The sequence below is a fragment of the Ammospiza caudacuta genome, chromosome 6, assembly GCF_027887145.1.
Source record: "Ammospiza caudacuta isolate bAmmCau1 chromosome 6, bAmmCau1.pri, whole genome shotgun sequence".
NCBI classification, from domain to species: Eukaryota; Metazoa; Chordata; class Aves; order Passeriformes; family Passerellidae; genus Ammospiza; species Ammospiza caudacuta.
The window spans coordinates 30397059-30415159 of record NC_080598.1 but is presented as its reverse complement, the minus strand read 5'-3'; the positions used below and the strand labels follow the sequence as shown (position 1 = coordinate 30415159).

General features: G+C 40.5%; 1 protein-coding gene across 2 annotated transcripts; it reads left to right on the top strand.

The window, feature by feature from the left end:
• Window positions 1-402: 402 nt before the first annotated feature.
• Window positions 403-17046, top strand: DNAL1 (dynein axonemal light chain 1). 2 transcript variants are annotated; one of them, XM_058806861.1, is made up of 8 exons: window positions 403-437; window positions 2960-2998; window positions 7233-7342; window positions 7994-8049; window positions 9570-9625; window positions 10841-10967; window positions 11427-11516; window positions 13083-17046. In XM_058806861.1, the coding sequence occupies exons 1-8, from the start codon at window positions 435-437 to the stop codon at window positions 13151-13153; spliced, it is 552 nt and encodes a 183-aa protein (XP_058662844.1). In that variant the 5' UTR covers window positions 403-434; the 3' UTR covers window positions 13154-17046. The 2 variants fall into 2 exon arrangements, with proteins under 2 accessions (XP_058662844.1, XP_058662843.1); XM_058806860.1 differs by having other exon boundaries at window positions 11373-11516.
• The last annotated feature ends 1055 nt before the right edge of the window (window positions 17047-18101 follow it).

Below are 18101 nucleotides of genomic sequence, written 5' to 3'. Positions count from 1 at the left end.
ATTTCTATCTATTGGTGAGCTCTCCTCTGCTGCGGACGAAACAGGCCAAGGTCCCGCAGCTTCTCGTCACCAGAGAGAGACTCGAGACCCCTCATCCATCATCTCTGCGGCTCTCCACTGGCCCCTCTCCAGTAGCTGCTCTTGTACTCAGGAGCCCGGAACCCGCCACAGTAATTCTTTGCCAGGCCGAACGCCCATCCCATTCCATTAGCACGAGTGCTCGGGGGCTGGATGAGCTGCACCGGCCACAGCTGGGGGCGCTCGCAGCTGCCCTGGGACTCCCCAGCGCCGCGGCCGGGCCGTGAGCCCCGTCCCGGGCTAGGCCCCGGCCAGCACCGCCCGTCCCAGAAGGCGCCGCGGGCCTCTACGCGAGTTCCGGGCGGGGCGTTCCCCGCGCCCGTAGCAACCGTAGCGTTCGCGGTATCCACGGCACCATGGTGAGTCCTGCGGCCGGGGCGGCGCCGGGGCCCGGCGGCGGGGGTCGGAGCGGCCCCCGGGCCGGCCGTGGTGGCGCGGAGCCCTCCGGGGCCGGGCCCCACCGAGCAGCCGGGGCTCGGCGAGAGCCGTCCGGGAGGCAGCGGGGGGCTCGGGGCGGCGGCTGAGGCGGGGGCCGGTGGCCTGCTGCTGCGCCTTTGGAAAGGGGGATTTCGGGGAGAAGCGAGGAAAGAGGGGAGTCATGAACTCCCAAATCTCCGCTAGTACGTGGTTTTAAGGCGGCGGTGTCGGTGATCACCGCAGCGATTAGCTTGGTATCTGTTGCTGTGCAATTCCGATTTCGTCTATTTTAAATACAAATAAATGTCTGCAAATAAAGGCGAAATGTTGCTGTTTTGCTTTTTCCTGGGGGTCTAAATTTTGTAGATACTATTTGTCCAACTGCTGTGGTTTTTCTGGGGGGGAATACATCTTTTGTTACAACTATTACTAGTACAGGTGTGGTTATTTTTCCCCTTCAGAGATTCTGTTTCTTATTTCTGCCATGTTGATGGTGACTCTTCAGGGATGCCCACTGATCACTTGGCATTTTGAATATTTTAAAATAAAATATTATGACTTTCTTTAGTCTAAATACCTGTAGAAAATTGTTCAATAAGCAGGTAGAAGAACCCTGCAGATAAGCTTCTTGGAGGAAGTTTCCCTTGAGTAACCTCCTGTAGCAGAAGATACTCTGATTTACCTACAGAAATTTCAAGTACATCTCAAAGAAAATGAAATCCCTGATATGTGCTCTCCAGAGAGAGAGAGATAACCTGCTGTCCTGATATCCATGTTTTCATCAAATCAACAGAGATAAGTCAGGGAAGAAGCTGCTCCTTGTGTTCACATGGATCAGTAGCTTTAAAGTCCAAATTGTTTTTAGGCATGACTTCAAAACAGCAGCAGCCACTGATCTTATAAATGCATTTCTGTCTTCAACATGAATGACTGAGATCATGTACCCAAATGCTGTGGTGACTGGCTGCCATAATTATGAAAAAGGCAATGAAGTTTCTGCCCAAAAATCCCCAATTAACTGGAAGCCAGCTGTTTTTGCCTCCACACTGGTAGCTGTTAATTGGCTTGAATGAGGCTGTTGTAGTGGGAGCTTAGGGATGTGATATTCTGAACCAGAGGAGGTCATGCAGATGTGTATCTCTGGCAGACACTGGGGAGCTACTGCTGGGACTCAAGTTTGCAGGTCATCTCCAATAGGACTAAGAGCTAGCTATCCCTTGGTATGGGCCAGATTGAAATGAGTGCCTGTCCGTGGGCAGAAAGAGCTGGAACATCTGAGGATGTCTAAATGGAGGTGCATGTTGATTTTTGAGATGCATGCTCGGGCTCCCTGGTGTTGCTGGGTCTTAGGCTGTTGCTGGGTGTTCAGTGGCTGTGGCCTTTTCTTATATAAAGCTGCCTCAGCTGTTGCCTTTTATTGCTGCGACCAGAGTTTCCTGTGGTCCAGAGTAAAGTACCCAATACTAAAGCTCTGTGACTGAGGTGGCTGCCTGTAAGATTTTTGGGGGAAGTTAATTTGTTGTTTTTAACTTCTACAGTAAGGGGGGGTTATATATCTGATTACCTGAAAGGCTGCTTTTATCCACGCCCTGCTACACTTAGGAGCAACAGAGATGCCAAAACTAGAGTCTTCCTATATTTGTAGAAAGAAGGCTGTTCATCACTGTTTGTAAAAGATTGATCTCTGAAACCTTTTTAATCCAAGACATTTTGGATTATGTTTAATGTTTAGAGAAGCATTAGGCATGTTGTTTATATACTACTGTTTTGGATATCTTTATGTGGTTTCACTGAGACTCTGATGTGAGGAGGAAAAGTAAGAGTTAGTGACAACAGAAAGTTGGTCAGTGGATCAGTCCTTAAAAAGCAGCTCTCAGGTTTTTCCAAACTGAATAATAACATCACATACATGTTTTCACATCACATGGTGTAACTCAATGTGAAACCATTGGAAAGAAACCCCAAATATATATAATCCAGATTGCTCTTGAGTTTTGGCAAGCTGTACCTTATTTTCTTCAGTGAATTTTAGGAGGCTGTATAATTTTCTGGTCACAGACTTGCTTTCAGGTGGGAAGCTGCTAATGCACAGTAGGAAGCATGAGGGTTTAAGAGCATTAGACCACAATTTTCATTGCAGTAACTTCTTATGCCTTTAAGCTGAATTTCACCATAAAAGCTAATAAGCAGTGTGCCATGGGACAGAGAGTAAGATCAGGAAGACAATGTCCTGACATTAGGCTCATTGTTTGCTTCTGAAAATGCAGCAAAGTATTTGCTTTGGGGTTCCAAACACTGGGGGGTTCCAACTGCTTTGACTTGGCTGACCTGAGGTAATACAGGAAAGTGGTGGAAGGGGGGCAAACAAGCAGGATCGGGAGAGGGAAGGAAAAGGAAAGATTTGCAGTGAACAAGCCACTTAAAAAATTCAGTGAATATTCACTTAAGTTTGTTTCGCTTTTAGGCAAAAGCAACGACCATCAAAGAAGCTCTAGCCAAATGGGTAAGAACTAGAACAGTGTCTAGCGGCGTGAGGTTTGACTGTATTCAGCTAATTTTGTTTGTCAAACATTGTAAGGAATATGTTTGCATGAAACATTGGCTTTAAGAAGTTTCACAAAGTAAAATGATGGTTACTGTTGTTGTTGTTGTTGTTATATAGTACATTCTGTTGGACTTTCTGTATGTTCCTGTTAAATTGATATAACTGGTAAAGATTAGTCTGTTTTGCCCTCCTGCCTTGTTCTGCTGGATATGCATGGGCCTGAAGTCACAAAAGAGATCTAAAGTTGGGGACGTATTATGTTTTAATTATGCTCTGTTCACTTTATCCAATTGCAGTCTTTCCCATGGAATAAACAAGTATGAAATTCTCACTGTACTGAATTCAGTGAATCTTCTACATGTCTTTTGACATATAGTCCCTCATATTGTGCAAAGCTTAACTCAGGATGAGTTTCTTTGGGTTTTTTTCTTCTTAAATACTCTATTCATACAGAAGCTCATTTGGTTGTGGCTGACCTGGTCTTCCAAAAAGCTATCTGTTGGCAAGGATGGGGATGTAATGCCAAATGATGATGTGGGATGCTCAAGGGTCAGGTTCGCTGTCCAGTGAAACCAGTGAGAATCTTTCCCCAGTCTCTGAATTTTAGATGAAGGCACAGATGTGCTGTTTGTTGTACACATGCTTTCCTGCTAATTCTGGCCAGCTGCTAGAGCAATGATTTATAAATGTTTTGGCCTCTGGAAGATCTGGATGTGATAGCCTGGTGTCATGGTTTCATGCTGGCACAATGCTAGTGCTCCCATGAAAATACACTCTCTCTGGTTTCTGCTGTGAGATGTGACCAGGACTAAGCAAAGAAGGCTCCTACTTAGAAATAAAGGAAAGAAAACTTGATTAACTACACTACAACTATATGTAAAAAGGAACACACAGGAAAAATGAAAACCTTACAAATACATTTCCTCCTCCCCCCACCAAATTTCCAGTACGTCCATCCCCTAAATCACTGACTCTCGGTCCATCACCACCCTGTAGATAATCAATTCTCAATTAATCAAGAGGAGGGGAGTCTTTCTTGTGCCATAGGCTTTCCCTGGAAACACTGTTGAAACTTCCTGTGTTTCTATGTCACTCGTGGCACCGCCCAGAGAACATCTGCTGTCATGACCTCTTCTTTCTATGTCCAGTGCTCTCACTACTGCACATGGACCAGAGCTGCTTTTAGGGTTGTCTTTTTAAGGATGCTTTGTCCCGTACTAAAAAAGGGCACAGTCTCACTTTTGGGACACCTGTCCCCCCAAATTTCACCCCCTGGGGCTGAGGGGTACTAACACTGAACCCTCTTGGTTCTGAGCCATCACCTTCCCCTGGATGCAGTCTCTGTGTCCCAAGGAACATGGTTCTGTCTATGGCTATAACAAGAAGAGTCTAGCTAAGCTACTCTATCATCTCTTCCTACCTAAGATTCTTCTCCACTCTTCCGACATCTCTCACTTGCTCAGACCTTCATCACACTTGCCCATTTCTTTCTTCATCTTCTACTCTATCTCTCTTCTAGGAAAAGTTAATGTTCTGTAAAGTTTTCATTGTCTAAAAAGGGGTTAAAACTCAGGCTCTGCCCGCCTGGAGACTCCCACAAGCGGCCGGACACCTTCTCGCTGCAGCTTCCTCCTTCTCCGCAGGCTGGGCTGTGCTGCCAGCACATTATATCAAATTTCAAAGTAACAGTCTCAGGCACAGGCTCTCTTTCTCTCTCTCTCTCTCTGTCTCCTAGGGTTGGGGCTGTCCGATGCCTCCCGGTGCTTCTCTCTCTTCCACCCTTCCACCCTCGGGGCCAGGCCAACCTCTCCCGGCCGCATGGCTGCCCCTCCCCTGCCCAGCAGCAGACAGCTGGTCAGGGGAGGTCCGACCTGCTTCCCTCTCGAAATTCAAAAAGACTTCTCCCGCGAGTGCTCTGCTCTTTAACCCCTGTGTTCTCAGAGGCGTATCCAATGTCTTCAGTGGCCAAACCAGGTGCCAATATTCAAATCTGAACACTTATTGGTGTGACCACAGCATCTTAGAAAACTTACTTCCTCTCAAACCACAACACATGGGTAGGTACACTTGAAAGCCAGAAGCTCAAAGTACTAGCCTGTAACTGAAGATTACTTCCATTTTGAGTTTTATCATTGTGTAGTACCTTCAGTATTTCAGGGGTTTTCCAGTTATGTTGGTATATCCCACAAACTTCACTGCTGCTCTCCTAGTAAGAACTAGAACGCAACAACTTACAGACATAAGCATTAGTAGAGGTATAAACTGTGTATAAAAATAGTTTGCTTTTCCTCCCTCGGTCTTTCTGCCCTCCAGAACTTCAGCTCCATGTTTCCTATTAACAGATTTATTTTCCGTTTGCTCCTCTGTCACATGTCTCTTAGAATCAGCCCGTGTTAGTGAGTTTCCATTAATATTAGGCATAAAGTACTGAATTTGCTTTTCTGTTCAAGTTATTAGGGGTGGGTCTAAATCTTCCTTTTACTCTTCCAAATCTGGATCCATGTGACTTGTACAATTGCTTTTGGTGTTGTGTTGCATTCCAAATGTTTTTCTTCCCTTTTGGTATAAGGGTTTACCTATGCCTGGCAGTCAGGGTGACATTAGTTAAATCAAAGCAACTTGAAATCAAAGCAGCTTCAACTTGGCAAACATGTGACCTGTTCTTATAAAAACATGTCTGTTATACCTATATTTTCTCTATGGCATATTGTGGCTGTGCAATTGCTTCCAGAAGTATTTGGCAATCTGGATGAATTTTCTTCCTGAAGGTGCTCACTGCTGTGAGCTCACTGCTGGCCCAGTCCATGTTGGAAGTTCTCTCCCTTTCATGTTTTTAAGGAAAAATGTATTTTTATTTGTTGGTATGAGCTCATAAATTACAAACTGAATGTAAATACAAACAGATACAGTACTGTTCTTAGAAAAGAAAATGGAAGTTTCACATTGATATAGATACTTTGTTTGAACATGTATCACCATATTCCAGCAAAACATCTGCTGTGCTTATTTGCTAAATCATTAATTTTGAGTAAAAATACTGTTACACTGAATTTGGACAGAAACTGGAATATAAGTAAGTGTGCAAGACAACATGATCTTTTAATATTAAATTAAGTTTTGTGAAGTATTTTGGGCGCATAAGAGGAAAAATAATGTCATCAAAACCTGATGTTCTGCTGTGGGATACTGAAAGACTTATGGGATGTGATTAACTTAATTACAAAGTAGCCATATAAACTGGGGCACACTCAGCTATCACTCTTTTCAGTAGATGCATGAAATGGAGAAGAAAACAAGAGTCCTTGTTTTGAAAGTGCCAAGATTTCTCCTTTGTTAATGGACCTCCAGTCCTTGCACTGAACAATAAGTGAACTGAGAAAATGCTCCCTTTGTGCTGTCAGGGAGGCAGCTGTCAAAACTGCTGCTACTCTCTAAACAGATACTTGTTCCAAGTGTTTAGTCAAAAATTGCCATCACTTCAGAATTTTAAAAGCTTTAATTGATGATATTTTTTAATAAACCTAAATGCCGAAGTTATGTCCATTTTTCAAGACTCTGAATTATCAACCTCGGTTGTCAATAGGAAATCTGTCTTTTGCTGTATTCTCTTAAGTGTGACATCTTCCCCCACTCTTTCTTAATGGCTAATTAAAATATTTTTTTTAGATTCTTAATGCTGTGAATCTGTTGAAGTTCTCCCCCAAAACACACTCCCCTGTATTCGGTTTGTGTCATGAGCTGGGCATGAGTTCTGAGATTTCTGGGTGAAGTGAGAAGGAGACTTTTCTGTCAGAGCTTTTAAATCTGCTTCTGCTATAGATGGGCCCTAGCTGAGGTTTCTGTATGTCAGTTTCCATGGAAATGTCTTAACCCAGAATTTTAGCCTTCAATCTATTCTCCATTCCTTGTGGCAGATGACTCCTTTACTAAATTGCTCAAGTGTTACACAACTTTTAAAATCCAACATATATAATGTATAAGTTATTTTGATACCTTGAAAATAAGCTAGCTTTACCCTTTTTATGCTACACTAGCAGGAATCTTGATAACAGTACTCAAAATGCTTTCTCCTTCCAGTATTATATGTGAATTCCTTCTATAACATTCATTTTTAGAGTAGTTATTTTAGTGTAGTAGTTTTTGGTAATTGCATGTAGCAGTGAGACTCTTCCTCACCTTCTCTTTTCTTTAGGAAGAGAAAAGTGGCCAGAAGGCTTCAGAGGCAAAGGAAGTGAAACTGTATGGGCAGATTCCTCCTGTGGAAAAGATGGATGGTGCTCTCTCTGCTCTTGTTAACTGCGAGTAAGTTCAATTAAAAACATGCTGGAAACAAAATATCCTCCTCTCTTCCTTTCAGTTTTTCTGCTGTCCACTGCAGGTATGTGTTTACTCTGTTTAAGTGTGGCCTTCAAAGCAGCAGCTTTTTCTTCTTTCTTTCTTAACTGAGCTTCTCTTTCTGCACACAATTGTCCTTTTTAATTCAAAGACCCCTGTAACTTAACTCAGAAGGTGTTAGGGTAGATTCTGCATTAATATTTGTCCCCAGAAAAATTATATGCTGTTTATCAGTATATCATTATAGATTGGTGTTTGGAGTCTATCAGCTAAATGTCATGTTTATGATCCACTCCAAAATCCATGGAAAAAAAGAGGCAATTTGAGCAGGACTTCCAGAAAGAGATTAATTTCAGAAATAAACATCCATGCACTTCATAAGGCTAGGCATCAAAAGATAATCCAGTAGTTAATGTAAGTAACTCATGGTACTTTCTCAGAAACTAAATAAAGCTTAATGGTTTGAGGATATTTTGAGTCTGTTACACATCCAGTTAGTTTATCATCTAATGAGACAAGAACATATAATTATTTCTAATGCAGTGGTGTTGGGACATGGAACTCTTCCAGTGTAGTGATCCCTTATATATTGTGAATTGATTATTCTTTCTTTTAAAGGAAACTATCACTGTCTACAAACTGCATTGACAGAATCGCCAACTTGAACAACCTAAGTAAGTGACAAGTCAGCTGTCCATTGTGTTTGTTTTCTAGTTGCCTGGCTAGGAGATATGCCATCATTTGTTACATGTGTCCAGGTTTATTTATACCTGTTATTATCCTTTTTTATTCCCTCCTCATAGAACATTACAAGTGACCTTTAAAATGACCAGTCTTACTGGAGAATGCATGCTGAGCAGCAGTGGTGTATTGCAGCAGGTATCCTTGCACTAGCCTTGGCACTTGTCTCACAGTGCAACATTCAAAAAATTCCATTCAGTAAGCACTTCAGTATCTTCCCATGAGCCTTACTGTGCTATTCAACACCTAATCAGTTCTAGAGTGATGTCCTGACTATTTTCCATGCTCCTCATGGAGACAGTCTGCAGTTCAACAACTCTGCAAATGCATTATTGGTTGCAGTGAAGTTGGAGTGTTGTAGAACTGGATGGAGAAAATGTCATTCCAGTTTGCAGAGGATTGGGTATACTTGGTTTCATTTTGTTCATACTTTATAAACGGATGTGCCATCTGTCTGGAAATAGAATTTTTCTTTCTTGGACACCTGTCTTTGAAACTCTTGGGTTACTGACTTTGGAACAGAAGTCTTAATGGTCTGTCTTCAAGATTTTGACTGTGGCACAAGGCTGACAAAGAGGGGCAGGCTTTGAAGTGGAGCTTCCAGGTTTTTCTGTTCCTATTAAAATGCCAGCTGGATAGATAAGGAACCTGGAATCTCATGCTTTCCAACTGCACACCAAGAGATCTGTCAAAGAGCTTGATAAACTTATTTCTTTGCATAATAAGCTCATACTTCAAAAGATTTGGGAATACTAGTCAGGGAAATATATTCCAATAGTCTTTCCAAATAACTGTTCTTTAATACTTTAATTGTGTAACTATCATGAGAAAAAATAATTAGGCAATTATACATAGAAGTGAAACCAATCAATTTTTTTAGTGGTATAAAACATTAAAAGCTGTTAAAGCCTCTTAAATATTTATATTAATGTAGATTCAAAGCATCCAGTCTATACCAAGTATTTGATGCTAAAGCCAGACAAACTAGAACTAAGTTGAATGTCTCTCATCAGGCATCTGTAAGGCAGCTTTACATGCTGCCTGTAGTATAGAAACCAAATCTGCTGCCTTAAAATAAGATCAGCACCACTTTTGCCTGGAGAAGAAGGGACATGAATTATGTAAGATAAAAGAAGCAAGTCAGCAGTTAGAGTTCAGGTGCAAGGTGAAATAATAATTTTTGTTCAGTTTTTATCAAAACTGAATTTCAACTAGGTAACCTATAGCTGAGCAGCTTTGTATTCATGACTGTATTTCTGAGCTTTCCCCTGTATCAATTCCTGCTGATCTGTTTAGGTCCGGAGGGTTTGTTTCTGTTAGGTCATTCTTTCTTAAGGTAGCCTGTTCAGAGTGCAGTTTGTAAGCAGAATATGGCATTTTACCTGACTTACAGCACCTTCTTATTTTAAAGAAACCCCATTTATTAATGAGATTTTTTTTAAATTTATTGCAGAAAATTTGAGGATTCTGTCTTTGGGAAGAAATAACATAAAGAACCTGAATGGATTGGTATGTGCTTTTTAGTATCATTAATAAAATAGAATATGGGGTAATTTCCCCATGTTCATACAAGTCTTTGCTGAATTCAATAAAATTAAGTGAATAAAAGGTTAGGCACTAACCTTTTATATTCTTCTTTTGCTATCATCTCTTCACACTTTTACACATTGCTTCTGAATTTTCAGATAGTTGTTCACTTTTTTTGGTTCAAATTCCCTTAATGTTTGGAAATTTTTCTATCTTAATTTACTACACTGAAAAATTTTAGGAAGAGAGATTTTATTGTCTTTAATAAAGATAATCAGAAGTTCTATTTGAAAATTGCTGTCTATCTGTAAAGCCATTTAAATTCTGCTGGCTTTACATGAATATAATTCCTGCAGACTTTTTGCATGCAGAATTTTCTACCTGAAGATACTTAGGCTGTGCTTCTTTAATACAAATATTGGCAGTCCTGTAAAAACACACTTCCTTAAAGTCAGTCCCTTTTATGTTAACTGGCACCTGACACAGTATGGCTTTAGAGCTGATGGTGGCAGGACTGAGTCTACCTAGTAGGAGAAAATTAGTTGAGGAAAAGAATTGCATCAATTTTGTTACATTTGAATTCAGGCCAGAAGAATACTTTTTTCAATCAGCATTTTTAAAATGGTAATATAAATTCTTTCTCAAGAGATACTGTTTCGCCTCAAAGCTGTTCTCACTTTCAGAGATGCCATCTCCCTGAAGTGTGAAAGGTAGAGTTAATGTGTAATGACTGGCTTTAAAAAACCTTTGTTTTGAGAGAATTAGGAATGTGATTTCTGGCCAGCACATACAAACATACAAGAAAATACCAGAATGAAAAATGCTCTCACACTGTGTAACATCCTTTTCAAAGCAGTTGTGGAATTGCATTCTCTTCACACATGCTTGCAGTGCACAAGTAGGCAGATTTGTCTCCTCTGCCCCTATGCCTTAAGAACTACTGCAGCCAGTTACATCTTGTTTTATTCTAATATAGCAATTTCTGTCCTCCTTACATATATTTGCATATATAACTTTGCCTTTTAATTCCCACAAGCATTTGTCATGCCTAATAATTAGGGACCTACTTATAAGGAAATGAGGACCAATATACCTTAATATTTTCTCACGTGATGTTACCTGTAGAAGGTGAAGAAAGAGTGTGAATAATAAGGAAGATGTACTTCTGCTTATCTGAGTAGTCCTGTCATTTTCCAGGAGGCAGTTGCTGAAACTTTAGAGGAGCTGTGGATCTCATACAACTTAATTGAGAAACTGAGGGGTATCCGTGTAATGAAGAAACTGAAGGTTCTTTATATGTCAAATAATTTGGTGAAAGACTGGGGTAAGCCATGCATCTCTACTCTGTAGAGACTTCTGTAGTGTGGTGAATGCATAAGTCACCAAGTGAAATATAGTGCTGTATCTCATGGAGCTTTGATTGTAACTGACAAGCCTGCAGACATGTGCAAAATCCCTAAACATCCACTCATGCAAGAGAGTAAAAATAGTTAGAACATGGAATTTAACTTCTAAGTCAAATTAAGTTCATGCTTTGAATCATCTTTCTCCAACCTCTCTTAAATCACATCCCTGTTCTTTAACCTGACACCAGTTAGAATCCAAGCAGTCCCTCTCCTGTTGTATCCCATGCTCTTTATGTTTGCACTGAGTGTGAAAGGAATGTGTGGTGCAGATGTACTTTCCATGTTCCACAATCTGGTGGTTGTTTTCATCTTTGTGGTTGCAGCAGAGTTTGTGAGGCTAGCAGAGGTGCCAGTACTAGAGGAGCTGGTGTTTGTAGGCAATCCACTGCAAGAGAAATTTGCTGCTGATCAGAGCAGTTGGATTGAAGAAGCAACCAAACGGGTACCTAAGCTGAAAAAGCTGGATGGTGAGTTAAAAGCTTAATATAACGACAACCACAGGGAAATTAAAGATAACCTCAGAGATTCATTTGTGTGTCCATGAAATTCCTCCCTCCTTTTCAGAGTTATTCAGAAGTAGTTACTGAGATCCTGGCCACAGTGTTTGATGGATTTTGGAGTGCTAAATCCAAGTGGTCTTGCAACCTAGAGTTGTGCATTATTCTGTAGTTACCCAAGTAGTTTTATCAAATACCTAATAGGGAATGGAAAGATTTCACATTAAATAAATTAACAAGGCTTTCATCTGCCAAGCTGAATTACAGTTTTCCCAACAAAAGAGGTGACATGAGATAATGGAGATAGACATGAATATGTTCTAGTTTGCTTTTGATGCAAGGGCAAATTTTCAAATCTGCATACAAATTTCCTAAATGCTTGAATATCCCCCTCCATTACTGCAATAAGCCTCAATTTGTGAGCTGTCCTCTCCTATTTAAGACACTGCTATGAAAAGTTATTCAACCACTTAGTGACTAAAAATGAGATAATTTTGAAATCTCTTTTAAAATAGTTAAATAGTTAATAATAGTTAATTCCTGTCAATGGAGATGGTAGCTGTTCACTATTATCCCCTGTGTACTAAAGCAATGAAGGGGAGAGCAGGAGTGGTAACACTAACATAGAGTCAGAATAACAGCTGGGAAGGGAAGGGAAGGGAAGGGAAGGGAAGGGAAGGGAAGGGAAGGGAAGGGAAGGGAAGGGAAGGGAAGGGAAGGGAAGGGAAGGGAAGGGAAGGGAAGGGAAGGGAAGGGAAGGGAAGGGAAGGGAAGGGAAGGGAAGGGAAGGGAAGGGAAGGGAAGGGAAGGGAAGGGAAGGGAAGGGAAGGGAAGGGAAGGGAAGGGAAGGGAAGGGAAGGGTGGAGGCATGTCCACAAGATGAGGCAGCTTCACTACAGGGAGCAGTGGATGGGAAGCCTATTACCAGACTCTATCTAAAACCAGATCAACTGCAGTAAAAAAATTCTTAGAAAGTGGAAGCGTGATGAGATAATTGCACTGCTAGGAAGGATGGCCTGCAGTGGTCCATTTGCTGTTGTAATAGGAAAAATTTAGAATGTAAAACAAAAAAAAGGAATGGGGCACATATCTGTGGGCAAAAAGTGTCCTTGGTAGTGTTACTAATCACACTAAAGTTTGTGCATATATGTCCTGGAAAAGGCAGCATAAGTAGGGGCCCCACAAGAGAAGGGTATGTTGTTAGCCATTGAACTGACTTGGTGCATCTCCCAGAGACCAAGTGGGGCTGATCTTTGCAGACCATACTTTAGTACCTTTTTGTTCCCTGTTACCCAAGAAGTTGGAAAAACATCCAACAGCAGAGGAGCTCATAAGTCGAAGGCTTTTCTAGTTAAGACCAGTTGAGGTATGCAGAAGTTCATGGTGGTTAGAAACAGGCAGGAAATACAACTCTTGACTCTTTCCAACAGGACAGATAAGATCATAATTCATAATTCAGATAAGTTCATAATTTCAGGTAGATCATAATTAACTATGTCTTCCTCTTCTTCTTTTCCTATTTTTTTTTTCTCCTAGGTACTTTAGTTGTTAAAGGAGAAGAAGAAGAAGGAACGGAAGGAGCAGAAGGAGCAGAAGGAGGAAACTGATGACATTTTCTTATTGGGTATTAAATTATTAAAATAACTCCAGATAGCTTTGCACATAAACTTTTATAAAAGTATTTGTTTTGAAGAAAATCTTTGGGCAGTTTTTAAAAGACCAGCTTATCTCCACAATCTCTCACCCAAAGAGTTAGTTACCAAAAATTGCTCACACTGGTTTTGTCAAGCTTATGAGACCTTCTGTAGAGACTAGTGGAGCTGAGTTTACCTGCTGTTTGGCTAGCAAGAGATCTTTATTTAAATTAATACACAGCTATTTTTAATTCCTGATTAGTGGTGCTTGTTGTTCACTCTTGGATTATAAAAGAACTGGTTTAGCTTATTTGGTGCTGCTGGCCAACACTGAATTGGAAACTCTGATGCCAGAAGAATAATGTTGTGGTTTAGAGACACCTGACAAGCTTTGTTGTGTTTAATTTTGTCATGGGACTTTCTCAATAGTTTTAATATGTGAGTTTGCCTTTTAATTCCTTGAAGTGTTATGCCAAACAGGCCCAGTAGTTGCATACGCACAAAAAAGGTATTGGTCTGATGAGCATTTGTTCCTGGCTTTAAGTCTCGAAATGGGCTTCTCTCATTGGAACTCAACTGCATTGCTTAGAAGGCCATGTATAACTTATATATTTATTTATTTTTAAGAGGTAATGGGAATTCATTGCATGGTTTCTGTAAGACTAAAATACCTGCTAACTTTGGGTGTTGTCTCTTACTAAGACAATAATTTGGAATATGTTGCCTATTAGCCTACAGCTGGTTTCTGGCTTTGGATTGGGTCACTGGTGGACACAACCCTTCTTAGCTCTGGAATCTTCCTGTAACTAAGGAGGCTGATAGTAACAGAGAAACTAACAGCAAACAGAAGACCTGGGCTTCAGGACAGAAAATTTTGATTTTGGGGATACTAATTTTTTGTGAAAGCACATGTATAAGCAGTGAGAGAAAGTATATGTAGTTAGTGGGGACAGTGGGATGATGAGATGAGATGAGATGAGATGAGATGATGAGATGAGATGAGATGAGATGAGATGAGATGAGATGAGATGAGATGATGAGGGCATTGGTAAAAAAAGTATTGAAGAGGTACCGAATGTGCTATATTGCAGGGTAACCAGTTTTAGTAAAGCACCCTTATGTGGCTACTTCTAGTGAAAAGCATTGAACAACCATGAAGACACACCTGATTGCACTGTGGGATGCCAAAAGTGCAGTTTTTCTTCTTCTCTTTGAAGAATAGATGGAGTCACCTGAGTAGATTTTTCTGCAGTTCCTTTTTGGTTTTTTAACAAGCTTTCTTCTAATTTGTGGTACCATCTTTTTTTGAAATTGAAGTGACAAATATATCTGCTGGTTCCAGCCCAGGAATGGAAGGGATGGGGTCAGAATGACACTCTTAGTTATTTTGTTTGTGAAGGTGTGGCAAGAGTTGAAATCTTGGAAGCCAAGTTCAGAGATGAATGGTAGACTTGGCCCAGGCAACAGTGGTACAGAGCTCAAGCTCCAAGTATAATTGTAGTAGGCAATTCTCTAATCAGTTTCTAACTGAACACTGTGAAGTAAATTATTACAAGACAATCACAGTTTAATTTCAATATATTGCTATTTAATCTGTGATTACTGGAGGAATTCTAAAGCATTCTGATTGAAGTTTGCTGAAGAATTTTATTTGGATCCATTACTAAAAGTAAGTCAAGAGCACAATGGCAAAAACTCTGGACATTCTTCACCCAGCACAAACTATTTCCAGGCAGCTGTTCTCTTTACCAGAAACTACTTTCTTAGTTAGCTAGTTAACTTTTTTTTTGTTATTTCTTTAGAAGTATTCTCCTAGCTTTATTATGAGTAAGGACAGCATTGACCAAGAAGCACCATGGAGGAGTGTCTACAGTCAGCAGTCATTTCACACATCTTTTGAAGCCAAGCCACTCTGTTCGCTTGCAGCCAACCACGCTTGGCAAGGTGGAACTGTGTGCTTGGGCAGTACAGAGCCCGTGGCACACTTAGGCCCTGTTGGCCCCATCTGCTGGGGGGGCCCACAGGGGATTGGCTGTGCCCTTGACCACTGTAGTCAAAGTGTGGCTCATGTGAGGCAGAGCTTGACTGACTCAAAACTTGCCTTCTGAATCGTCCCAACAAGCAGAAATGCCAAATTCATCTCTGTGTTTGGAGATATTTTCAGAATAGACCACATGGTGCTCTTCTCCTAGTGCTTGGCCACAAAGAAAAGTGGTTGAAGCTGTGGACCATTCTCTCCCAGCACAGCTGCAAGTGGTGTGTATGGCTGGGTTAGCTCCACACATGATTGTGACAGGAGGAAAAGGGAGTGATGAGCACAGTCCAATGCCAAGTAATCCTGCTGGCTGATTCTTTAAATATGGCCTAAGTCTGTACATTTCTGAAGGTTACATTAGATACAGCAGATACTCTACACTTTGGCTATATTGGGGCATTCTGAGAGCAGAATAGAAACTTAGTGTTCTGACTATGTTGTAATGATTGAAGTGAAACACAAATCCATTGACAAGTGGTGAGGGATAAGAGCAGTTCCTGACTCTTGTAAGTGATCAACAGAGGCTACACCTACAGGGATCAGTCTAAAACTATCGTAGGTGGTGGTGGAGCTGGGGGATTGTGTGGCCCACTGGCATTGATGCTTTCCACAGATGAAATGGCACAAATTCTCTAGCTCTTTTCTTTGAGGGCTGCATTATAAATACCAATAAAAAAGGAAAAAAAAAAAAAAAGGAGAAAAAAATCATTATTGAAGGAAGGGAGCATCTCGTCTTAGAACATAATTTAAGACCGTTCTGATAAAAACTATGTGTCAGTCTCATTGAAACAATACAGTAAGAAAATAATTGACTGTGGCTTTTATCAGGAGATACTTTGTCTCAAAGTAAAGCTGGTAGCTTCACTTTATCTTGCTTTGCCTAATGAGTCATGATTACTCTCAAGAACAAAACCTCCCCAAACTTTTTCTCCTCCAAAGTAATTTCTCTAAATTTTTAAATTTGCACTTTAAAATCAGGCACTGGATGTGATGGAAGACATAGAGAGGTGGTAGAATTAAAACAGCTGGTTTGTATATTGGTGGTGCTACACGATGTTATGTATAAGGTGACAGTGTCACCTTGGCCTGTGTGCCCACAGGGACATTGAAGTGACATGCTGGAAGGTCTGGCTTTCACTTGTGCACTCTGCTGTTCCCTATCACACCACACCCAGTGAAGTAGTAAGTACACTATTATTCATTAATAAAAAGGGCACCCATATAAAACGTGCAAGCCATGGGGAATTCTCCTTTTCCCAGTGAAGTTACAGCTGACTAGCATCCACTTTATTCCTTAGAGAAATATCCTCAAATTAAATTAGTGGTAGGAGCTAGCTAGGTTTTTTTGCCTGCTTGCTGGCACACTCACCTGTCTTCAAAGGGCTGACTGATGTATGCAGTGATTATTGAGAACTGATGGAAAAATGACATAAGAGACCTGAGAACAAGCAGATTACTCAGATTACACTAGAAGTAGGCTCATCTAGAAAAACTTCCAAGTAAGAGAGCACTTTTAACATCCTCTTTGGCAATCTTTTTTATACAGTAATTTTGTAGCATGAAAAACTGTTAAATTTGCTGTGTTTAAATTATTTAGGCTTATGTTTATAAATGTTATTCTGTGAAACTTGTTCAAAAATAATATAACCTTATTTTATACAAATGTCTTTGGCTGATGTGTAATGAAATAGTTCAGCTTCTGAAGAGTATTTGGAAACTAAATTTTGTTCTCATTAAACTTTCCTGGCTGCTCAGGAAGCAATGTATTTAGAGTATGATAGCATGTAAATGCTGTTCCTTATTGCCTCTATATTTTAGAATAGAAAATAACTTAAGGCTTTAAAGATACTGATATATTGTGATTGTTGTCATCTGATACATAAATATTTTTCAATCTTTTAAGACGTTGGTTGTCAGAATTTGTTCTTGGGTCCTAAGAGAAAGTCTACTGGTATATGTAGAAAAATATCCAGGTAGGTAGAGAAATGGTTGGTCTTTCTTCAGTACAAAATTACTAATTAACTTTGAATTTAAATTCTATTAACAGTAATAAACAATCAGTTCCATTAAACCCAGACAGGGGAAGGCTACCTGATTCAAAGCCTTCTCTAATAGAAACTTCAGCCTTCAGTAGACCATGTCACTGAAATGTAATTTCAAAATTCTGATATAAAGAAAACTCTTCCTACCCCACAGTCCAGAGTAGTTAGTCTCAATAATGACAACAGCAGCATCCTACAGTGATGGTTGTAAAGCATATAGGGAGTTACTGCAGAACTCCTCACAGTACCATTAACTCAAAGCTTACTGGTCACTAAAATGCTTTATAAGGTTTCTTTCAGTAGCTGAAATAACTTCCAGAAGCTTGGGCTTAGATCCAGCAGTTAAAAAAAAGACAGAACCCAAATTGCTCAAAATGTGTGGGTTTTTTGATCGTCCAAAGTTTGTTTGCACAGCCTCAGATGTAGTGCAAAGACTTCAGCACTTTTGTCAGCTGGCTCTGACAGGGAGGCAAATGCATGATTTAAAGCCTGTAAGTCCTGGTCTGTTATCTCAAGTGAAGGCTTAAGTGTTCCCTGTCTCTTCACACACCAAGCAAAATACTTTTTTCTCCCAATGCTATTGCTGATCCAACCACCATGGGCACAGGAATAAACTAAAACAAGGACCTCTACACTGAGCTGAAAAAATTAGTGTTTTCATGTCTTGGGCCGAGTCTTACTCCTGCCAGCTTTGCCAAAAATATTGAAATGAAAAGGTCAGCATAAATTAAGAGGTGTGCTGCCTTAGATCCTAAGTGCAATCTCACAGGAGACCAGTCAGGCACTGGTACGCACTTCTGCCATCTGCTTTATGTAGCATTTGTAGCTTTTAAAGACATCATGC

Coding starts and splice junctions, on each gene's coding strand:
- DNAL1 (XM_058806860.1), top strand. Junction 9,626..10,840: donor TAAAGAACCTGAATGGATTG/GTATGTGCTTTT, acceptor GTCATTTTCCAG/GAGGCAGTTGCTGAAACTTT. Junction 11,517..13,082: donor TAAGCTGAAAAAGCTGGATG/GTGAGTTAAAAG, acceptor TTTTTCTCCTAG/GTACTTTAGTTGTTAAAGGA.